We start from the raw sequence: 24,069 nt of genomic DNA, 5'->3' as shown, positions 1-24,069 counted from the left end.
CAAAAAATCCAGCACCTGGGCTCCAATAGAAGGTGTGCCAGCTCAGAGGGTCATGCACAAACCACCAACACAAATAATGCACAGAAAAAAGCAGCACCACCAATATCTGTAAGCAGGTTTATTCAGCTTATGCAGCCAGACCACAGAATCAACATTATACTGTGGTCTGGCTGCATAAGCTGAAAAAACCTGCTTAAAGATATTGGTGGTGCTGCTTTTTTCTGTGCATTATTTACTATGCGTGGTGGTCACATGGTGGGATCACATTACAGTGCGTGATGGTAACATGGTGGTATCACATTACAATGCATTATGGTCACATGGTGGGATCACATTAAAGTGTGCGTGATAGTCCCATGGTGGATTCACTTTACAGTGCGTAATGGTCACATGCTAGGATCACATTACAGTGTGTTTGATGGTCACATGGTGGGATCACATTACAAAGTGTGTTGGCCACATGGTGGGATCACATTACAGTACGTGATGGTCACATAGTGAGATCACAGTACATACAGTACACAGTACATGATGGTCACAAGTTGAAATCGCATTAGAGTGTGTGATGGTCATGTTGGGATCACATTAAATTACTTGATGGTCAGATGGTGTGTGATGCTTACATGGTGGGATCACATTACAGTGTGTTTTGGTCACATGGTGGGATCATTTAACAGTACGTGATGGTCACATGGTGAGATCACAGTACAGTGCATGATGGTCACATGGTAATATCACATAATAGTACATGATGGTCACATGGTGGGATCACATTACAGTCTGTGATGGTCATATGGAACGGATTCTATTGTAAAATAGAATAAACCAAGCAAAACATTTTTAACAGGAGAAATTTTTATTTAGTTTTTCAGTTATTAATAAAAAGAGAGGTGCATCTTAAAAATGAAAGTTGCTCACTCCAATGCAAGGATGAAGTCAACCAGTGATAAAAAATAGGAAAGATAAGTAAATGACAGCTTATGCCTCTTCAGTAGGAGATCTGTCTCACAGTAAGAATATTAATAGCCATGGTGCAATTCTCATGTAAGGTCATTTTGTAAACCATAAAGTTTCAGCTTTAATAATAAGGCATGTTACACATCAGTACAATGTTATCAGCTTTACTCTGGCAAATCACTCTTACCGTGTTAATTTTTTTTTAGCATTTCCCCGAAAACACAAGATTGTCTGCAGATCCTTGCAGCAGATGAGCTGGGATGATAGTTCTCAGTTTCACAGCTTGGGAAAGTTTCCCTGGGTCATGATATCTCAGTCATAAAAGTAAGTCCCATTATAGCGGAAGGGTTTGTCAGAAACACAATGGCTGAAAGCCTCAGGAGTCCAGCGCTCAATGTTCACCTTGTTGAAGGTTCCATCTGTGGGCCTCACAATAATTGTGCTTTTTGTTGCCACCGATGGGTCCTCATCAAAGAAGTTGAAAGGACGCAGAAAAAAGCCCACAGCATTTCCAGGAGTAGCTGTATTAGGGATGTCTTCAGCATGTGGGATGTGTAGGAAGCCCACAGTCACCCAGGCTACGAGATCCTTGTGGGAGGAACATTAGAGATCAGATAAGTACAAGATACAAACAAGCCTGACAGACTATATAAAATAAATAAAGTGAGGTTCTGATTATTTACATCATGCAGTAACCAATTCTATAAATAATGTGTGATTCTGATTATTTAGGTCATGCAGTAACCAATTCTATAAATAACGTGTGATTCTGATTATTTAGGTCATGCAGTAACCAATTCTATGAATAACGTGTGATTCTGATTATTTACATCATGCAGTAACCAATTCTATAAACAACGTGTATATATTATAAATAATGTGTATATATTATAATTTACGTCATGCATTAACCAATTCTATAAATAATGTGTATATATTATAATTTACGTCATGCATTAACCAATTCTATAAAACATAAATTATGCTTACCTGATAATTTTCTTTCCATCTGTATGAGGAGTCCACAGCTGCATTCCTAACTTGTGGGGAATACAGAACCTGCCCACCAGGAGGAGGCAAAGACACCCCAGCCAAAGGCTTAAATACCTCCCCCACTCCCCTCATCCCCCAGTCATTCTGCTGAGGGAACAAGGAACAGTAGGAGAAATATCAGGGTATAAATGGAGTCCACGGCTTCATTCCTTACTTGTGGGAAACATATACCCAATCTATAGAGGACACTGAATGCTGCAGAATCTGTTGGCGCTCTACAAATAACCAATAATAATAATAATAACGGGAGGGTAAAAGAGAGGCAGACCTTATTCTGAGGGCACCACAGCCTGCAAAGCCTTTCTCCCAAAAGCTGCTTCAGCCGAAGCAAAAACGTCAAATTTGTAAAACTTTGAAAAAGTATGTAAGGAGGACCAGGTAGCCACCCTACAAATCTGCTCCATAGAGGCCTCATTCTTGAAGGCCCAAGATAAAGCCACAGCTCTAACTGAATGGGCCATAATCCTTTGAGGAGGCTTATGTCCCGCTGTTTCATATGCTAAGTAAATAATACTCAACCAAAAGGATAGGGAAGTGGAAGAAGCCTTCTGCCCTCTGCACTTCCTAGAATAGACAACAAACAATGCTGAAGTCTGTCTAAAATCCTTCATGGCCTGAAGATAGAATTTCAAAGCCCGAACCACATCCAGATTATGAAGTAATCGTTCCTTCGAAGAAGAAGGATTAGGACACAAGGAAGGAACCACAATCTCCTGATTGATGTTACGATCAGACACAATCTTAGGGAGAAAACCCAACCCAGTGCGAAGAACAGCCTTGTCAGCATGAAAAACTAGGTAAGGAGGCTCACATTGCAAGGCCTCCATCTAAGAGACTCTGTGTGCTGAAGCAATAGCCAGTAGAAAAATAGCCTTCCAAGACAGTAACTTAATGTCAACCGAATGCATAGGCTCAAACGGAGTCCTCTGCAAAACCTTAAGAACCAGATTTAAACTCGAGGAGTGGAATGTCTAAACACAGGCCTGATTCCAGACAGAGCCTGAACAAAAGACTGTATATAAAAAAGCTCAGTGAGCCTCTTGTGTTATAACACAGAAATAGCCAAAATCTGTCCCTTCAAGGAACTAGAGGCAAGTCCCTTCTCCAAACCATCAAATAAACTAAATTAAGCTATTAACCCCTTAACCTAACAACCCGCTAACTTTAAATTAAAATTACAACATCCCTATCTTCAAATAAATTTAAACTTACCTGCAGAATTAAAATAAACTAATTTTAAACTATTAATTAACCTACCCTAACTATTATACTACAATTAAATTAAACTACCAATTAAATTAACTAAATTACATATTAAAAAAACCTAACCCTACTCAAATTATTTAAATATACTATTTAACCTTATTAAAAATTACTAAATTACAAAAAAAAATAAACGCTAATTTACAAAAAATAAAAAACACTAAATTACGAGAAAAACACAACAACCACATTATCAAAAATAAAAAACAATTACACCTAATCATTTAGCCCTATCAAAATAAAAAAGCTCCCCCAAAATAAAAATAAAAAACTTTAGCCTACAATAAACTACCAATGGCCCTTAAAAGGGCCTTTTGTGGGGCATTGCCCCAAAGAAACCAGCTATTTTACCTGTTAAAAAAAAATACAAACTCCCCCCAACAGTAAAACCCACCACCCAACCCCCCCAAATAAAAACCCTATCTAAAATAACCTAAGCTCCCCATTGCCCTGAAAAGGGGATTTGTATGGGCATTTAGCTCTTTTACCTGCCCAGACCATACTCTAAAAATAAAACCCACCAAAAAAAACCTTAAATAAACCTAACACTAACCCCGATGATCCACTTACAGTTATTGAAGTCCCGCTTGAAGGATCCATCCAGCCAGCAAGAAGTCTACATCGGGCAGCAAGAAGTCTTCATCTGGGTGGCCTCTTCCATCTTCATCTAGCCGGCAAAGTCTTCATCCAGATGGCATCTTCTATCTTCATCCATCTGGTGTGGAGCGGGTCCATCCTGAAGACATCCGGCGCGGAGTTCCTCTTCAATACGGTCGCCACCGTAAACTGGAACTTGAATGCAAGTGACGTCATCCAAGATGGCGTCCCTTGCATTCCTATTGGCTGAAAGGTTCCAATCAGCCAATAGGATTAGAGCTGCTAAATTCCTATTGGCTGTTCCTTTCAGCCAATAGAATTTGAGCAGCACTCATCCTATTGGCTGTTCCAATCAGCCAATAGGATGAGAGCTCAATCCTATTGGCTGATTGGAACAGCCAGTAGGATGAGAGCTGTTAATAGTTATATATAACTATTATATATAATAGTTAGGGTATAATAGTTATGTATAATAGTTAGTGTAGGTTCATTTATAGTTTAAAATTAGTTTATTTTAATTCTACAGGTAAGTTTATATTTATTTGAAGATAGGGATGTTGTAATTTTAATTTAAAGTTAGCGGGTTGTTAGGTTTAGGGGTTAATAGCTTAATTTAGTTTATGGCGATATGGGGGGCTGGCGGTTTAGGGGTTAATAGGTTTAGTTGGTTGTAGTGATGTGGGAGGCCAGAGGTTTAGGGGTTAATACTTTTATTTAGGTTGCGGCGGGGTTGGGGAGCAACGGAATGGGGGTTAATAAATTTTATTTAGGTTGCTGCGATGTCGGGCGGCAGATTAGGGGTATTTAGACTCGGGGTTTATGTTAGGGTGGTAGGTGTAAACGTTACATGTTTCTACCATATAAATCAATGGGATAGCTGGCAGCATCGAACATAAGCTTTCGCTGCTTTCAGACTCCCATTGATTCTTATGGCATCTGCGGCTTCCAGGGTGGCGGATTGAAACCCAGGTACGCTGGGCCGGAATAGCCGCGAGTGTACCTGTTAAATATTTGATAACTTTGAAAAAGTGTCAAATAGAGCCGAATATGTATTCGGAACATCTGTAATGATGTAAGCATCGATCTGCCACGGATTGAGACCGGCGGATCGTATGTTACGTCACAGATTTCAACTTTTGCCGGTCTGTAGGCTTTGATAACTAGGTCGGATCAAGCTCGCAACAATTACACTACGGAATTCTGGCATATTTGCGTTTGACGGCTTGATAGATATCCCCCCGAGACTTCAGCCAGAGAGCCCTACGGGCTAGAACAGAAAAACCTGATGTTTTGGCATTAGCTACCCTCAAGGCCTTAATTCTTTCCTGGATCTCGTCGAGGGGAGTTTCCCTCTCGATCATCTCCGATAGATGTAGCGGTTCCAGCTATCGCAGCAACCGCCACTGCAGGCTGAAACGTGATAGTGGAGATAGCTCCATCCACCTTAGGGACAGACCCCCATAACTCTAATTGAGAGTCTGGGACGGGGAAAAATTTCTTAAAGGAAGAAGAGGAAAAAGAAGATCCAAGCCTCTCCCATTCATTCTTGATAATATTTGCCATCTTTACGGGAACCGGGAAAGTCTTTGGCACCACCCTGTCCTCATAAACCTTATCAAGCTTAGGAATAGAAGGTTCCTCAGGTAATTTAGGTTCCGGAACCTCTAACGTAGCCAACACTTCCTTTAACAGAAAGTGCTCAATCCTAAATCTAAAGTCTGGTTCCTCCTCAGCCGGAGGTTTAGAGGCAGCAGATTCCGACCCAGAAAGAGCCTCCTCGGAACTATCAGAGGTGTCTTCATCAGCGGATAATCTAGTATCAGATAAATCCAACAAATTGGTAGATGACCCCTGTGTAAGATAGCAATATTTGACCTTTCGCTTGCGCTTAGCAGGGCGAGGTAAAGCACTGAAGGCCGCAGACACTGCTGTTTGTAACTGCTCAGAAAAGTCTGGCGGTAAGAGGGCCCCTCCTGAAAGAGGATTAACAATGCAATGGGAGGCTACATGTGTAGTAGAAGATGATTGCAGGCAACGGAACTTACGGGACGGAGACTCCTCAAAGGTAAACGGCACAGTGGTACTAAACATCTTTGTCTTTTTAGATATAACTACCTTATTGAGGCATGTGGAACATAATTGAGCAGGCGGGTATACCATAGTCTCCTCACAATAAAAACAAGTATTAGATTTGGAATAGAGGGAGTACCCTCTAATGCATCAGAGTCCTCCATAGCTTGTGCTTTTTTAAGATGGACAATAGAACAAGATAAATGGCTCCTTTTTACCCCATTAGCCGGCGGACTCACCACCTCCTATGACCCAGGCCCCAAAGAGAAACCGCTTCTCCTGTAAACCGCACGGTCAGAAAAGAGGAAGTCAATGAGACCACACCTGGTCACATGGCGTGCCATGCAGTACCGCCCCTGCTCCAGGAGAGAAACGTGCCAAAAATAACAGGCCACGCAGATATCTCAAAACCGAAAGTAAAACCTAAATGTTCCACTCCTGCCTGAGCCTCATCTCACACATATCGCAGCATAAAACATAATAAAGCAAGTTATGTATAAATCCCCTCTGTTCAATAACCTCCTTCCGGAGATATCAACCCTTGATTCCATACAGATAAAGGAGTCACACTGTGACCTTGTCTTCTTTACGTTATCATATGAGATAAAATGAAACGATCTTACCGAAATCTCTGCTGTGGAACAGACACACAGCCTCTCAAGTTTGACAGTCTTGTAGCATCACACCTGACATGGACTTGAGTGATAGAAGCAGGCAGTGAAACTCGTCAACACTGTTTGCTTAGGAGCTATTAATACGAGTCTGGATGGTTTTGCAGAAAGACTCTCCCTGCATCTCCAGACCCTAACATTCGTCAACGTTCTCACTGAGAGGCTGACAAGACTACTTAAAACTCCAGTCCCATATCGAAGAGTACTACCCTCCATAAGAGACTACTCCGAAATCTTCCGACACTTCTCTGCCATCCTCTGACTGGGGGATAAGGGGAGTGGGGGAGGTATTTAAGCCTTTGACTGGGGTGACTTTGCCTCCTCCTGGTGTCCAGGTTCTGTATTCCCCACAAGTAAGGAATGAAGCTGTGGACTCTCCTCATATTAAGATGGAAATAACGTGTGATTCTCATTTTTTACGTCATGCAGTAACCAATTGTATAAATAATGTGTGATTCTGATTATTTACATCATGCAGTAACCAATTGTATAAAGTGTGATTCTATAAATGCTGCCCCTATGGCCTAGTAGTTTCCAGTAACAGCCGCTAAAAGTGAATCAGTTCCCCTGTTTATCCCATCAGCCGAATGTGAAGATTCAAGTCTCTTCTTTATGTAAAAAAAAATCTCTCCTGGCAGAATCTAACAAATAATGGCCTACATTATGAGTTTTGCATTATGGTGCAGAACGGCTATTAACGCTGAAAAATTGGCCATTGTGCTGGAAGGGCCAGTAATGCATATTTTGAGTTACATCGGTATAGCTATACCGCAAGCATTTTAGCCTGTAATTCAGCATCCATTCCGCACTCAAAAAAATGACGTTTGAGTGCTAGATTTTCCATAGCGCCATATTGTGCGGTCCGGCTAAAATGCTTACATTACAGCCTATATCCATTCCGCCATCTGAGACCAGTGGTTATGGATTTTGTGAAACAAAAAAGTTTCACAAAACTCATAACTAAAATGTTACAAAGAACACTAACACCCATAAACTACCTATGAAACCCTAAACCGCCACCCTCCCACATCGCAAATAATATATTAAACCTATAAAACCCTAATCTGCCGCCCACCTACATCGCCAACACTATAGAAACCTGTAAACCCTTAGTCCGCCGCCCACCCACATCACCAACACTAAATAAATCTAGTAACCCCTAATCCGCTGCTCCTCGACATCGCCGACACTAAATAAACATATTAACCCCTAAACCGCCACCCTCTGTCAGGGTTTTTTCCCTCCTTTGTTTGCCATGTGCTGCTGGCAGCCATTTTACTCACCTCTCTTGCTGACTCTGGTGCATACTGTGTGATGCTGCTCATTTCCTGCACTTCCTTTTATGGCCAGACTGGTGTTCATCATCAGTGTGAGACAGGATGCAGTCTCAGAATTGTGATGTTATCACTTATTATTTAAAGGGCCTCTGTTCAGTATGCTTTGCCCTTGCATTGTCTCAGACCTGTTTGTAGAGCTCCTGTGTATTACCTGGCTGTCTGACGTCCCTCCTGGTTCCTGATCCCTGGCTTGTTCCTGACTCTGCTGTTCTCCTTATTCTTGATTCCTGCTCGTCTGACTATTCAATTTGGCTCCTGACTCGGCTCGTCTGACTACCAGCTCTGGTTTTGATTCAGGGCTTTTTATTTGTTTTGTGGACTATTTATTATTTTTTGCTATTAATAGAGGTGTGATTATTTTTGCCCGGGAGGTCTTCCATTTACATGGGTTACCCAAGGAGATAGTGTCGGACCGAGGTAGCCAGTTTGTCTCCAGATTTTGGCATTCCTTTTGTGCTCAAATGGGGATCCAGCTTTCCTTTTCCTCGGCATATCACCCTCAATCCAATGGGGCTGCGGAATGGTCTAATCAAGCTCTGGAACAGTTCCTCCATTGCTATGTCTCAGATCACCACAATAATTGGTCTGAACTGTTACCTTGGGCAGAGTTTGCTCAAAATAGTGCTATTAATGCTTCCTCCAAGTTATCCCCGTTCATGGCAAATTATGGGTTTCAACCATCCTTGTTGCCTGATTCATTCATGTTTTAGGGTATTCCGGGTTTGGAGGAGCATCTCCGGCAACTCCGTTCCACGTTGGTGCAGATTCAGGTAAGCCTTCATCGTTCTATGCAGCTCCAAAAGTTCCAGGCCGATCTTAGGTGTCTGCACGCACCTTCCTACCAGGTTGGTGAGAGAGTTTGGCTGTCCTCCCGCAACTTGAACCTTTGTGTGCCTTCCAATAAACTGGCTCCCCATTATGTTGGTCCTTATCAAATACTCCGACGGGTCAATCCTGTGGCCTACGCTCTTGACCTTCCTCCTGCAATGCGCATCTCCAATTTTTTTCATGTCTCCCTCTTGAAACCATTGGTTTGTAATCGGCTTACCACTGTGTTGCCTCGTCCCCATCCTATCTTTGTTGACAACCATGAGGAGTATGAGGTCAGCAGCATTATTGACTCTTGTATGTCCAGGGGCCGCGTACAGTATTTGGTTTTTTGGAGGGGCTACGGTCCAGAGGAGCGTTCATGGGTTCCCTCCTCTGATGTTCATGCTCCTGCCCTCCTCCGTGCCTTCCATGCCTGTTTCCCCAATAAGTCTTTTGTCCTCCCGCTGGGGAGGGGTCGTTGAGGGGAGGGTACTGTCAGGGTTTTTTTCCCTCCTTTGTTTGCCATGTGCTGCTGGCAGCCATTTTACTCACCTCTCTTGCTGACTCTGGTGCATACTGTGTGATGCTGCTCATTTCCTGCACTTCCGTTTATGGCCAGACTGGTGTCCATCATCAGTGTGAGACAGGATGCAGTCTCAGAATTGTGATGTCATCACTTATTATTTAAAGGGCCTCTGTTCAGTATGCTTTACCCTTGCATTGTCTCAGACCTATTTGTAGAGCTCCTGTGTATTACCTGGCTGTCTGACGTCCCTCCTGGTTCCTGATCCCTGGCTTGTTCCTGACAATGCTGTTCTCCTTGTTCCTGATTCCGGCTCGTCTGACTACTCGCTTTGGCTCCTGACTCGGCTCGTCTGACTATTAGCTCTGGTTTTGATTTCTGACTTGTTATTTGTTTTGTGGACTTTTATTATTTTTTGCTATTATTAAAGGCACCTTGACACCCTCCTGCAAATAATATATTAAACCTATAAACCCCTAATCTTCCGCCCACCTACATCACCAACACTATATAAACCTATTAACCCCTAATCCGCCGCCCACCCACATCACCAACATTAAATAAATCTAGTAACCACTAATCCGCTGCTCCCCAACATTGCCGGCACTAAATAAATCTATTAACCCCTAAACCGCCAGTCCCCCACATTGTAACTAATAAACTAAACCTATTAACCCCTAAACCGCTGGCCGCCCACATCACAAAACACTAAATTAAACTGTAAACCCATAAACCTAACACACCCTAACTTTAAATTAGAATTACAATATAACTATCTTTAAATAAATAAAAACTTACCTGTGAAATAAAAAAATAAAATTAAACTATAAATTAACCTAACATAACTATTCTAATAAAATAAAAAACTACCAATTAAAATTCCTAAAAAAATAAAAAAACACTAAAATTACAAAAAATAAAAAACTCTAAGCTTAGAAAAAATAATAAACGAAATGATCAAAAATAAAAACAATTACACCTAATCTAATAGTCCTATAAAAATAAAAACAATTACCTAATCTAATAGTCCTATAAAAATAAAAACAATTACACCTAATCTAATAGCCCTATAAAAATAAAAACAATTACACCTAATCTAATAGCCCTATAAAAATAAAAACAATTACACCTAATCTAATAGCCCTATAAAAATAAAAACAATTACACCTAATCTAATAGTCCTATAAAAATAAAAACAATTACACCTAATCTAATAGTCCTATAAAAATAAAAAACATAATTTATGTAAGAACTTACCTGATAAATTCATTTCTTTCATATTAGCAAGAGTCCATGAGCTAGTGACGTATGAGATATACATTCCTACCAGGAGGGGCAAAGTTTCCCAAACCTTAAAATTCCTATAAATTACACCCCTCACCACACCCACAATTCAGTTTAACGAATAGCCAAGAAGTGGGGTGATAAGAAAGGAGCGAAAGCATCAAAAAATAAGGAATTGGAATAATTGTGCTTTATACAAAAAAATCATAACCACCACAAAAAAGGGTGGGTCTCATGGACTCTTGCTAATATGAAAGAAATGAATTTATCAGGTAAGTTCTAACATAAATTATGTTTTCTTTCATGTAATTAGCAAGAGTCCATGAGCTAGTGACGTATGGGATAGCAGATACCCAAGATGTGGAACTTCCACGCAAGAGTCACTAGAGAGGGAGGGATACAATAAAGACAGCCAATTCCGCTGAAAAAATAATCCACAACCCAAATCAAAAGTTTTAATCTTTATAATGAAAAAAACTGAAATTATAAGCAGACGAATCAAACAGAAACAGCTGCCTGAAGTACTTTTCTACCAAAAACTGCTTCAGAAGAAGAAAACACATCAAAATGGTAGAATTTAGCAAAAGTATGCAAAGAAGACCAAGTCGCTGCTTTGCAAATCTGATCAACAGAAGCTTCATTCTTAAAAGACCAGGAAGTAGAAACTGACCTAGTAGAATGAGCCGTAATTCTTTGAGGCAGAGACTTACCCAACTCCACATAAGCATGATGAATCAAAGACTTTAACCAAGATGCCAAAGAAATGGCAGAAGCTTTCTGACCTTTCCTAGGACCAGAAAAAACAACAAATAGACTAGAAGTCTTTCTAAAATCTTTAGTAGCTTCAACATAATATTTCAAAGCTCTAACTACATCCAAAGAAAATAACGATCTTTCCTTAGAATTCTTAGGATTAGGACATAATGAAGGGACAACAATTTCTCTACTAATGTTGTTAGAATTCACAACCTTAGGCAAAAATTGAAAAGAAGTCCGCAACACCGCCTTATCCTTGTTACGGTTGCCTCCAGGCTGGCTGGAAGTTGGACCGTAGAAAAGGATGCTCCTAGCGCTCCCCAAAGGATCAGCAGCACCGTAGACACTCTAACTACTGCGTAGCCACCATCAGTAATGCAGACTCTATGAACCACCGCTGCTGGGCAGGTATCTCGCCGTCTGCTCTGCGCCCTGGACCTACGACCAGGCTCCAATAGGTGAACCTCTTCCTTCTATAGCAATCCCTGTAGCTAAGGGAGTATGAAAAGCATAGCAATCCTTGTAGTGATTATAGCTGAAGCTGTCCCCTACAAACATGAGTCAAAGCTGCAAGTTAGAGGGTCAGAAATAGGTCTGTCACATAGCACTTAATGGCACACAATGAAACTGAACCAAGTGGGAGAAAGCCAGGGACAAGTCATTTCACAGGTCTGGGGACATAGTCTTAAAGGGGCATTGTTCACCAAAGTCACAATATGTCCCCAGACGGTTCTTAAAGGGCCATACACACCCAATAAAAGTTAATATGTTTTCAGGGGCACAATCTTCCAGGGGCCATAGCCATGTGGAAGGAGGCTGGCAAATAGGCTTCTCCAAAATCCAGGGAAGCAGGGCAATTTTCCATTAAAAGGGCCAGTTACAAACAGCAGTTTGTAACATATCTCCCCTTTTGGAGGGAGACTAACCAGGCACCTGACCTTCTGCCGGTCAGTGCCCAAGTTAGTCTCGCAACCCACCCACAAATAATCGCTAGCAGCAAAGTAGCCCCCCCACAATACGTAGTACTGGCCTGTAGGTTCCAGGTTGCAGGATGAAAGTGCAGCATCCTCTGCCTTCCTGGCGCAGCTGGGCAAATAGCTGATGGTACTTGGGGGGCAGAGGCCAGCGGCACTCTGCCCTGGTGCCAGCGCTTCTGCTGGGGTGAGGGATTTGCAGGCCAGTTCTGTAACAAGGACAAGGTCTGTAGGGCAGAGGCCAGCAGCGCTCTGTCCTGATGCCAGCTCTTCTGCTGGGGGAATTGGGGCATAGTCCTGCCCGGTGGCAAAGGGAACGTGGGGGTCAGTGGGGGCCAACATCTCCACTGTTAACCCTGGGCCCAAGTTAGGAGTTAGCTGGGGAGGGGGAGATTGGCTTACCTCCTCCTCCTGATACTCCGGCGGCCGTTGGGAAGGGAGGTTGATGCTCTCCGCTTCCTGTGGAACATGCTGCGGCTGGGGAGAGAGACCGGTTGTCTCCTCTCCCTGGAAGGCACACTCCGGCTGGGGAGGGAGGTCGATGCTCTCCCCTCCCTGTAGCTGGGTCTGTCGCTGGGGATCTGGGCCGCCTGCCCAGCATCCCTGTAGGGCCGGTAGAGAGACTGCGGTCCCATCTCCACCTGCCTGCTGGGGGTCCTCCCAGGACCAGTCTATGAGGCCTGCTGCCTCTGGTATCTCTGGTTGGGGTTGGGGAAGGAGACCGGTTGTCTCTTCCCTCTGCACAGTATACTGCCGCTGGGGAGGGAGGTCGCTGCTCTCCTCTCCCTGTGGAACATGCTGCGGCTGGGGAGAGAGACCAGGTGTCCATACCCTCAAACTCCACAGTTGGCGCTCAAAGGCTCGTGCCGCTTCGTTCTCAGTAGCCAATTCCTGGATGAGGCGACTGACTACCTCCTGTGCAGGGTCTGGACCATATCGGACTAGCCACCTCTTTACCTCTGGAACGAAATCAGCGCCCTCATAGCGAAGGATCAGGTTGAGGTGCTCTTCACAGGGTTCTGACCAGTGTCTTGTCAGCTCCATGCTGCTGTAGGTAGGGACGCTGCGCAGTGGCTAGCGTTGCCCTCAATTACTCTCCTACGATACCAATGCTGTTGTGGTGCTGCTCCTTGCGCTAGGACGCGATCCCACCGCTGCCGCCAAATGTTACGGTTGCCTCCAGGCTGGCTGGAAGTTGGACCGTAGAAAAGGATGCTCCTAGCGCTCCCCAAAGGATCAGCAGCACCGTAGACACTCTAACTACTGCGTAGCCACCATCAGTAATGCAGACTCTATGAACCACCGCTGCTGGGCTGGTATCTCGCCGTCTGCTCTGCGCCCTGGACCTACGACCAGGCTCCAATAGGTGAACCTCTTCCTTCTATAGCAATCCCTGTAGCTAAGGGAGTATGAAAAGCATAGCAATCCCTGTAGTGATTATAGCTGAAGCTGTCCCCTACAAACATGAGTCAAAGCTGCAAGTTAGAGGGTCAGAAATAGGTCTGTCACATAGCACTTAATGGCACACAATGAAACTGAACCAAGTGGGAGAAAGCCAGGGACAAGTCATTTCACAGGTCTGGGGACATAGTCTTAAAGGGGCATTGTTCACCAAAGTCACAATATGTTCCCAGACTGTTCTTAAAGGGCCATACACACCCAATAAAAGTTAATATGTTTTCAGGGGCACAATCTTCCAGGGGCCATAGTCATGTGGAAGGAGGCTGGCAAATAGGCTTCTCCAAAATCCAGGGAAGCAGGGCAATTTTCCATTTAAAGGGCCAGTTACAAACAGCAGTTTGTAACAATCCTGATGAAAAATCAGAAAAGGAGATTCACAAGAAAGAGCAGATAATTCAGAAACTCTTCTAGCAGAAGAGATAGCCAAAAGGAACAGTACTTTCCAATAAAGTAATTTAATGTCCAGAGAATGCATAGGCTCAAATGGAGGAGCCTGTAAAGCTGTCAAAACCAAATTAAGACTCCAAGGAGGAGAGATTGGCTTAATAACAGGTTTGATACGGACCAAAGCCTGTACAAAACAATGAATATCAGGAAGATTAGCAATCTTTCTGTGAAAAAGAACAGAAAGAGCAGAAATTTGTCCTTTCAAAGTACTTGCAGACAAACCTTTATCCAAACCATCCTGAAGAAATTGTAAAATTCTAGGAATTCTGAAAGAATGCCAGGAGAATTTATGAGGAGAACACCAAGAGATGTAAGTCTTCCAAACTCGATAATAAATCTTTCTAGAGACAGATTTTCGAGCCTCTAACATAGTATTAATCACTGAGTCAGAGAAACCTCTATGACTAAGAATTAAGCGTTCAATCTCCATACCTTCAAATTTAATGATTTGAGATCCTGATGGAAAAAAGGACCTTGAGATAGAAGGTCTGGCCTTAACGGAAGTGTCCAAGGTTGGCAACTGGCCATCCGAACGAGATCCGCAAACCAAAACCTGTGTGGCCATGCTGGAGCCACCAGCAGTACAAATGAGCGCTCCATTAGAATTTTGGAAATTACTTTCGGAAGAAGAACTAGAGGCGGAAAGATATAGGCAGGATGATAATTCCAAGGAATTGACTACGCATCCACTGCTTCTGCCTGAGGATCCCGGGATCTGGACAGATACCTGGGAAGTTTCTTGTTCAGATGAGAGGCCATCAGATCTATTTCTGGAAGTCCCCAGATTTGAACAAACTGAAGAAAAACCTCTGGATGAAGAGACCATTCGCCCGGATGTAACGTCTGGCGACTGAGATAATCTGCTTCCCAATTGTCTACACCTGGGATGTGAACCGCAGAAATTAGACAGGAGCTGGATTCCGCCAATACAAGTATCCGAGATACTTCTTTCATAGCTTGAGGACTGTGAGTCCCCCCTTGATAATTGACATATGCCACGGTCGTGACATTGTCTGTCTGAAAACAAATAAACGATTCTCTCTTCAGAAGAGGCCAGAACTGAAGAGCTCTGAAAATCGCACAGAGTTCCAAAATGTTGATTGGTAATCTCGCCTCCTGAGATTTCCAAACCCCTTGCGCTGTCAGAGATCCCTAAACAGCTCCCCAACCTGATAGACTCGCATCTGTTGAGATCCCAGTCCAGGTTGGACGAACGAAAGAGGCCCCTTGAATTAAACGATGGTGATCCATCCACCAAGTTAGAGATGATCGAACATTGTGATTTAAGGATATTATTTGTGATATCCTTGTATAATCCCTGCACCACTGGTTCAGCATACAAAGCTGGAGTGGTCTCGTGTGAAAACAAGCAAAAGGGATCGCGTCCGATGCAGCAGTCATGAGACCTAAAATCTCCATGCATAATGCTACCGAAGGGAACAATTGAGACTGAAGGTTTCGACAGGCTGAAACCAATTTCAGACATCTCTTTTCTGTCAGAGACAAAGTCATGGACACTGAATCTATTTGGAAACCTAAAAAGGTTACCCTTGTCTGAGGAATCAAGGAACTCTTTGGCAAATTGATCCTCCAACCATGTCTTTGAAGAAACAACACAAGTTGATTCGTATGAGATTCTGCAGAACGTGAAGGTCTGAAAGAATTCTCTTTCTTTGGTACGATGAATAGATTTGAATAAAACCCCAGACCCTGTTCCAGAACTGGAACTGGTATAATTACCCCAGCTAACTCTAGGTCTGAAATACATTTCAGAAATGCCTGAGCCTTCACTGGATTGACTGGAATGCGTGAGAGAAAGAATCTTCTCACAGGCGGTCTTACTTTGAAACCTATTCTGTACCTTTGCGAAACAAGGTTCTGAATCCAAAGATTGTGAACCGAATTGATCCAAACATCTTTGAAAAAACATAACCTGCCCCCTACCAGCTGTGCTGGAATGAGGGCTGCACCTTCATGCGGATTTAGGGGCTGGTTTTGACTTTCTGGAAGGCTTAGATTTATTCCAGACTGGATTAGGTTTCCAACCGGAAAGGAACGAAAACGATTAGCAGCCCTGAAATTACCTTTAGATTTTTTTTCCCTGAGGCAAAAAGGCACCCTTCCCTCCAGGAACAGTTGAAATTATAGAATCCAACTGAGAACCAAACAACTTATTACCTTGGAAAGAGAGAGAAAGCAAAATTGACTTAGAAGTCATATCTACATTCCAGGATTTAAGCCATAAAGCTCGTCTAGCTAAAATAGCTAAAGACATATACCGGAGATCAACTCTAATGATATCAAAAATGGCATCACAGACAAAGTTATTAGCGTGTTGAAGAAGTTTAACAATGCTATATGTATTATGATCTGTCACTTGTTGTGCTAAAGCCTCCAACCAAAAAGTTGAAGCTGCAGCAACATTAGCCAAAGAGATAGCAGGTCTAAGAAGATTACCTGAACATAAATAAGCTTTTCTTAAAAAAGATTCAATCTTCCTATCTAAAGGATCTTTAAATGAAGTGCTATCTGCCGTAGGAATAGCAGTATGTTTGGCTAGAATAGAGATAGCCCCATCGACTTTAGGGATTTTATCCCAAAATTCCAATCTATCAGATGGCACTGGGTACAATTTCTTAAACCTTGGAGAAGGAGTAAATGAAGTACTCAGACTATCCCATTCCCTAGCAATCACATCTGAGATAGCATCAGGAACTGGAAAAACTTCCGGAATTAACACATGCGGTTTATAAACCGAATTTAAACGTTTAGCAGTTCTAGTATCAAGAGGACTGGACTCCTCCATATCTAAAGCAATTAAAACTTCTTTAAGTAATGAACGAATAAACTCCATCTTAAATAAATATGAAGATTTATCAATATCAATATCTGAGGTAGAATCTTCTGAACCAGAAAAAACCTCATCAGAAACAGATAAGTCAGAATGATTGCGGTCACCTAAAAATTTATCTGAAATGTGAGAAGTTTTAAAAGACCTTTTACATTTACTAGAAGGAGGAATAACAGACAGAGCCTTCTTAATAGAATTAGAAACAAATTCTTTTACATTAACAGGAACATCCTGAACAATAGATGTTGAAGGAACAACAACAGGTAAAGGTTTATTACTAATGGAAACAGAATCGGCATTGGAAAGTTTATCATGACAGCTTTCACAAACTACAGCTGGAGGAACAGTTACCACAAGTTTACAACATATGCACTTAACTTTGGTAGAACCAGCATCAGGCAGCGTCTGTCCATTAGTGGATTTTGATCCAGGGTCAGGATGAGACATCTCGCAATATGTAATAGAAAAAACAACATATAAAGCAAAATGATCAAATTCCTTAAATGACAGTTTCAGGAATGGGAAAGAATGCAAAATAATAAGCTTCTAGAAACCAATGATCGAACATTGTGATTTAAGGATATTATTTGTGATATCCTTGTATAATCCCTGCACCACTGGTTCAGCATACAAAGCTGGAGTGGTCTTGTGTGAAAACAAGCAAAAGGGATCGCGTCCGATGCAGCAGTCATGAGACCTAAAATCTCCATGCATAATGCAACCGAAGGGAACAATTGAGACTGAAGGTTTCGACAGGCTGAAACCAATTTCAGACATCTCTTTTCTGTCAGAGACAAAGTCATGGACACTGAATCTATTTGGAAACCTAAAAAGGTTACCCTTGTCTGAGGAATCAAGGAACTCTTTGGCAAATTGATCCTCCAACCATGTCTTTGAAGAAACAACACAAGTTGATTCGTATGAGATTCTGCAGAACGTGAAGACTGAGCAAGTACCAAGATATCGTCCAAATAAGGAAATACCACAATACCCTGTTCTCTGATTACAGAGAGAAGGGCACCGAGAACCTTCGAAAAGATCCTTGGCGCTGTTGCTAGACCAAATGGAAGAGCAATAAACTGGTAATGCTTGTCTAGAAAAGAGAATCTCAGAAACTGATAGTGATCTGGATGAATTGGAATATGCACGTATGCATCCTGTAAATCTATTGTAGACATATAATGCCCTTGCTGAACAAAAGGCAGAATAGTTCTTATAGTCACCATTTTGAATGTTGGTATCCTTACATAACGATTCAATATTTTTAGATCCAGAACCGGTCTGAAAGAATTCTCTTTCTTTGGTACGATGAATAGATTTGAATAAAACCCCAGACCCTGTTCCAGAACTGGAACTGGTATAATTATCCCAGCTAACTCTAGGTCTGAAATACATTTCAGAAATGCCTGAGCCTTCACTGGATTGACTGGAATGCGTGAGAGAAAGAATCTTCTCACAGGCGGTCTTACTTTGAAACCTATTCTGTACCCTTGCGAAACAAGGTTCTGAATCCAAAGATTGTGAACCAAATTGATCCAAACATCTTTGAAAAAACGTAACCTGCCCCCTACCAGCTGTGCTGGAATGAGGGCCGCACCTTCATGTGGATTTAGGGTCTGGTTTTGACTTTCTGGATGGCTTAGATTTATTCCAGACTGGATTAGGTTTCCAACCGGAAACTGTTCCTTTAGGGGAAGGATCGGGCTTCTGCTCCTTCTGACGAAAGGAACGAAAAACGATTAGCAGCCCTGAAATTACCTTTAGATGTTTTTCCCTGAGGTAAAAAGGCACCCTTCCCTCCAGTAACAGTTGAAATTATAGAATCCATCTGAGAACCAAACAACTTATTACCTTGGAAAGAGAGAGAAAGCAAAGTTGACTTAGAAGTCATATCTACATTCCAGGATTTAAGCCATAAAGCTCCTCTAGCTAAAATAGCTAAAGACATATACCGGACATCAACTCTAATGATATCAAAAATGGCATCACAGACAAAGTTATTAGCGTGTTGAAGAAGTTTAACAATGCTATATGTATTATGATCTGTCACTTGTTGTGCTAAAGCCTCCAACCAAAAAGTTGAAGCTGCAACAACATTAGCCAAAGAGATAGCAGGTCTAAGAAGATTACCTGAACATAAATAAGCTTTTCTTAAAAAAGTTTCAATCTTCCTATCTAAAGGATCTTTAAATGAAGTGCTATCTGCCGTAGGAATAGCAGTATGTTTGGCTAGAATAGAGATAGCCCCATCGACTTTAGGGATTTTATCCCAAAATTCCAATCTATCAGATGGCACTGGGTACAATTTCTTAAACCTTGGAGAAGGAGTAAATGAAGTACCCAGACTATCCCATTCCCTAGCAATCACATCTGAGATAGCATCAGGAACTGGAAAAACTTCCGGAATTAACACATGTGGTTTATAAACCGAATTTAAACGTTTAGCAGTTCTAGTATCAAGAGGACTGGACTCCTCCATATCTAAAGCAATCAAAACTTCTTTAAGTAATGAACGAATAAACTCCATCTTAAATAAATATAAAGATTTATCAGTATCAATATCTGAGGTAGAATCTTCTGAACCAGAAAAAACCTCATCAGAAACAGATAAGTCAGAATGATGGCGGTCACCTAAAAATTAATCTGAAATGTGAGAAGTTTTAAAAGACCTTTTACGTTTACTAGAAGGAGGAATAACAGACAGAGCCTTCTTAATAGAATTAGAAACAAATTCTTTTACATTAACAGGAACATCCTGAACAATAGATGTTGAAGGAACAACAACAGGTAAAGGTTTATTACTAATGGAAACAGAATCGGCATTGGAAAGTTTATCATGACAGCTTTCACAAACTACAGCTGGAGGAACAGTTACCACAAGTTTACAACATATGCACTTAACTTTGGTAGAACCAGCATCAGGCAGCGTCTGTCCATTAGTGGATTTTGATCCAGGGTCAGGATGAGACATCTCGCAATATGTAATAGAAAAAACAACATATAAAGCAAAATGATCAAATTCCTTAAATGACAGTTTCAGGAATGGGAAAGAATGCAAAATAATAAGCTTCTAGAAACCAATGATCGAACATTGTGATTTAAGGATATTATTTGTGATATCCTTGTATAATCCCTGCACCACTGGTTCAGCATACAAAGCTGGAGTGGTCTTGTGTGAAAACAAGCAAAAGGGATCGCGTCCGATGCAGCAGTCATGAGACCTAAAATCTCCATGCATAATGCAACCGAAGGGAACAATTGAGACTGAAGGTTTCGACAGGCTGAAACCAATTTCAGACATCTCTTTTCTGTCAGAGACAAAGTCATGGACACTGAATCTATTTGGAAACCTAAAAAGGTTACCCTTGTCTGAGGAATCAAGGAACTCTTTGGCAAATTGATCCTCCAACCATGTCTTTGAAGAAACAACACAAGTTGATTCGTATGAGATTCTGCAGAACGTGAAGACTGAGCAAGTACCAAGATATCGTCCAAATAAGGAAATACCGCAATACCCTGTTCTCTGATTACAGAGAGAAGGGCACCGAGAACCTTCGAAAAGATCCTTGGCGCTGTTGCTAGATCAAATGGAAGAGCAATAAACTGGTAATGCTTGTCTAGAAAAGAGAATCTCAGAAACTGATAGTGATCTGGATGAATTGGAATATGCAGGTATGCATCCTGTAAATCTATTGTAGACATATAATGCCCTTGCTGAACAAAAGGCAGAATAGTTCTTATAGTCACCATTTTGAATGCTGGTATCCTTACATAACGATTCAATATTTTTAGATCCAGAACCGGTCTGAAAGAATTCTCTTTCTTTGGTACGATGAATAGATTTGAATAAAACCCCAGACCCTGTTCCAGAACTGGAACTGGTATAATTACCCCAGCTAACTCTAGGTCTGAAATACATTTCAGAAACGCCTGAGCCTTCACTGGATTGACTGGAATGTGTGAGAGAAAGAATCTTCTCACAGGCGGTCTTACTTTGAAACAAGGTTCTGAATCCAAAGATTGTGAACCGAATTGATCCAAACATCTTTGAAAAAAACGTAACCTGCCCCCTACCAGCTGTGCTGGAATGAGGGCCGCACCTTCATGCGGATTTAGGGGCTGGTTTTGACTTTCTGGAAGGCTTAGATTTATTCCAGACTGGATTAGGTTTCTAACCAGAAACCATTCCTTTAGGGGAAGGATCGGGCTTCTGCTCCTTCTGACGAAAGGAACAAAAACGATTAGCAGCCCTGAAATTACCTTTAGATTTTTTTTCCCTGAGGCAAAAAGGCACCCTTCCCTCCAGTAACAGTTGAAATTATAGAATCCAACTGATAACCAAACAACTTATTACCTTGGAAAGAGAGAGAAAGCAAATTTGACTTAGAAGTCATATCTACATTCCAGGATTTAAGCCATAAAGCTCATCTAGCTAAAATAGCTAAGGATATATACCGGACATCAACTCTAATGATATCAAAAATGGCATCACAGACAAAGTTATTAGCGTGTTGAAGAAGTTTAACAATGCTATATGTATTATGATCTGTCACTTGTTGCGCTAAAGCCTCCAACCAAAAAGTTGAAGCTGCAGCAACATCAGCCAAAGAGATAGCAGGTCTAAAAAGATTACCTGAACATAAATAAGCTTTTCTTAAAAAAGATTCAATCTTCCTATCTAAAGGATCTTTAAATGAAGTGCTATCTGTCGTAGGAATAGCAGTATGTTTGGCTAGAGTAGAGATAGCCCCATCGACTTTAGGGATTTTATCCCAAAATTCCAATCTATCAGATGGCACTGGGTACAATTTCTTAAACCTTGGAGAAGGAGTAAATGAAGTACCCAGACTATCCCATTCCCTAGCAATCACATCTGAGATAGCATCAGGAACTGGAAAAACTTCCGGAATTAACACATACGGTTTATAAACCGAATTTAAACGTTTAGCAGTTCTAGTATCAAGAGGACTGGACTCCTCCATATCTAAAGCAATCAAAACTTCTTTAAGTAATGAACGAATAAACTCCATCTTAAATAAATATGAAGATTTATCAGTATCAATATCTGAGGTAGAATCTTCTGAACCAGAAAAAACCTCATCAGAAACAGATAAGTCAGAATGATGGCGGTCACCTAAAAATTAATCTGAAATGTGAGAAGTTTTAAAAGACCATTTACGTTTACTAGAAGGAGGAATAACAGACAGAGCCTTCTTAATAGAATTAGAAACAAATTCTTTTACATTAACAGGAACATCCTGAACAATAGATGTTGAAGGAACAACAACAGGTAAAGGTTTATTACTAATGGAAACAGAATCGGCATTGGAAAGTTTATCATGACAGCTTTCACAAACTACAGCTGGAGGAACAGTTACCACAAGTTTACAACATATGCACTTAACTTTGGTAGAACCAGCATCAGGCAGCTTCTGTCCATTAGTGGATTTTGATCCAGGGTCAGGATGAGACATCTCGCAATATGTAATAGAAAAAACAACATATAAAGCAAAATGATCAAATTCCTTAAATGACAGTTTCAGGAATGGGAAAGAATGCAAAATAATAAGCTTCTAGAAACCAGAAGCAGTGAAAAGAAAATGTTTAAATAAAGTGAGTAAAAAAGGCGCCCACATTTTTTTGGCGCAAAAAACGTCTGAATACGCATGCATAACAGAATACAACTTCCGGCGTAAATTACGTTGCCGGAAATGACCAAAAAAATTTTTAGCGCCAAAGAAAATTCGCGCCAAAAAATGACGTAAAAAGAAGCATTTTCTGCCCCCGCGAGCCTAACAGCATGCAGGAAAAAAATGGCCAAATGAAATTTTTCAAGGTAAGAAAAAATAATTAAATGCATTATCCCAAAAATGAAACTGACAGTCTGTATTAAAAAGGAATACTGATTAACCTGAATCAAGGCAAATATAAGTTTATAGACATATATTTAGAACTTTACATATAAAGTGCCCAACCATAGCGCAGAGTGTCACAAAAAATTAGATTTACTTACCCCAGGACACTCCTCTACATGTAGTAGATAGCCAAACCAGTACTGAAACGAGAATCAGTAGAGGTAAAGGTATATAAGAGTATATCGTCGATCTGAAAAGGGAGGTAGGAGAAGAAATCTCTACGACCGATAACAGAGAACCTATGAAATAGATCCCCTAGAGGTAGACCATTGTATTCAAATAGGCAATACTCTCTTCAAATCTCTCTGACATTCGCTGCACTCCGAGAGGAAAACCGGGCTTCAACCTGTTGCGAAGCGCATATCAACGAAGAATTTTATGCACAAACTTACTTCACCACCTCCACGGGAGGCAAAGTTTGTAAAACTGAATTGTGTGGTGAGGGGTGTATTTATAGGCATTTTAAGGTTTGGGAAACTTTGCCCCTCCTGGTAGGAATGTATATCCCATACGTCACTAGCTCATGGACTCTTGCTAATTACATGAAAGAAACAATTACACCTAATCTAATAGCCCTATAAAAATAAAAACAATTACACCTAATCTAATAGCCCTATAAAAATAAAAACAATTACACCTAATCTAATAGTCCTATAAAAATAAAAACAATTATACCTAATCTAATAGTCCTATAAAAATAAAAACAATTACACCTAATCTAATAGTCCTATAAAAATAAAAATAATTACACCTAATCTAATAGCCCTATAAAAATAAAAACAATTACACCTAATCTAATAGTCCTCTAAAAATAAAACAATTACACCTAATCTAATAGTCCTATAAAAATAAAACAATTACACCTAATCTAATAGTCCTATAAAAATAAAAACAATTACACCTAATCTAATAGTCCTATAAAAATAAAAACAATTACACCTAATCTAATAGTCCTATAAAAATAAAAACAATTACACCTAATCTAATAGTCCTATAAAAATAAAACAATTACACCTAATCTAATAGTCCTATAAAAATAAAACAATTACACCTAATCTAATAGTCCTATAAAAATAAAAACAATTACACCTAATCTAATA

The 24,069-nt window shown here is 41.0% G+C and overlaps 1 protein-coding gene across 1 annotated transcript in view; it reads right to left on the bottom strand.

Moving 5' to 3' along the window:
- Positions 1 to 855: 855 nt before the first annotated feature.
- The window catches only part of AOC1 (amine oxidase copper containing 1), a 117,550-nt gene continuing 94,336 nt past the window's right edge, over positions 856 to 24,069 (bottom strand). Inside the window, exon 5 of the mRNA XM_053713256.1 lies at positions 856 to 1,545. Within this exon, the coding sequence (XP_053569231.1) occupies positions 1,270 to 1,545 (276 nt within the window). The 3' untranslated portion in view covers positions 856 to 1,269. The remainder of the gene's footprint in view (positions 1,546 to 24,069) is intronic.

This window comes from Bombina bombina, chromosome 5 (assembly GCF_027579735.1).
Source record: "Bombina bombina isolate aBomBom1 chromosome 5, aBomBom1.pri, whole genome shotgun sequence".
In the NCBI taxonomy this organism is placed as follows: Eukaryota; Metazoa; Chordata; class Amphibia; order Anura; family Bombinatoridae; genus Bombina; species Bombina bombina.
This window is presented reverse-complemented; position numbering and strand designations above follow the sequence as displayed.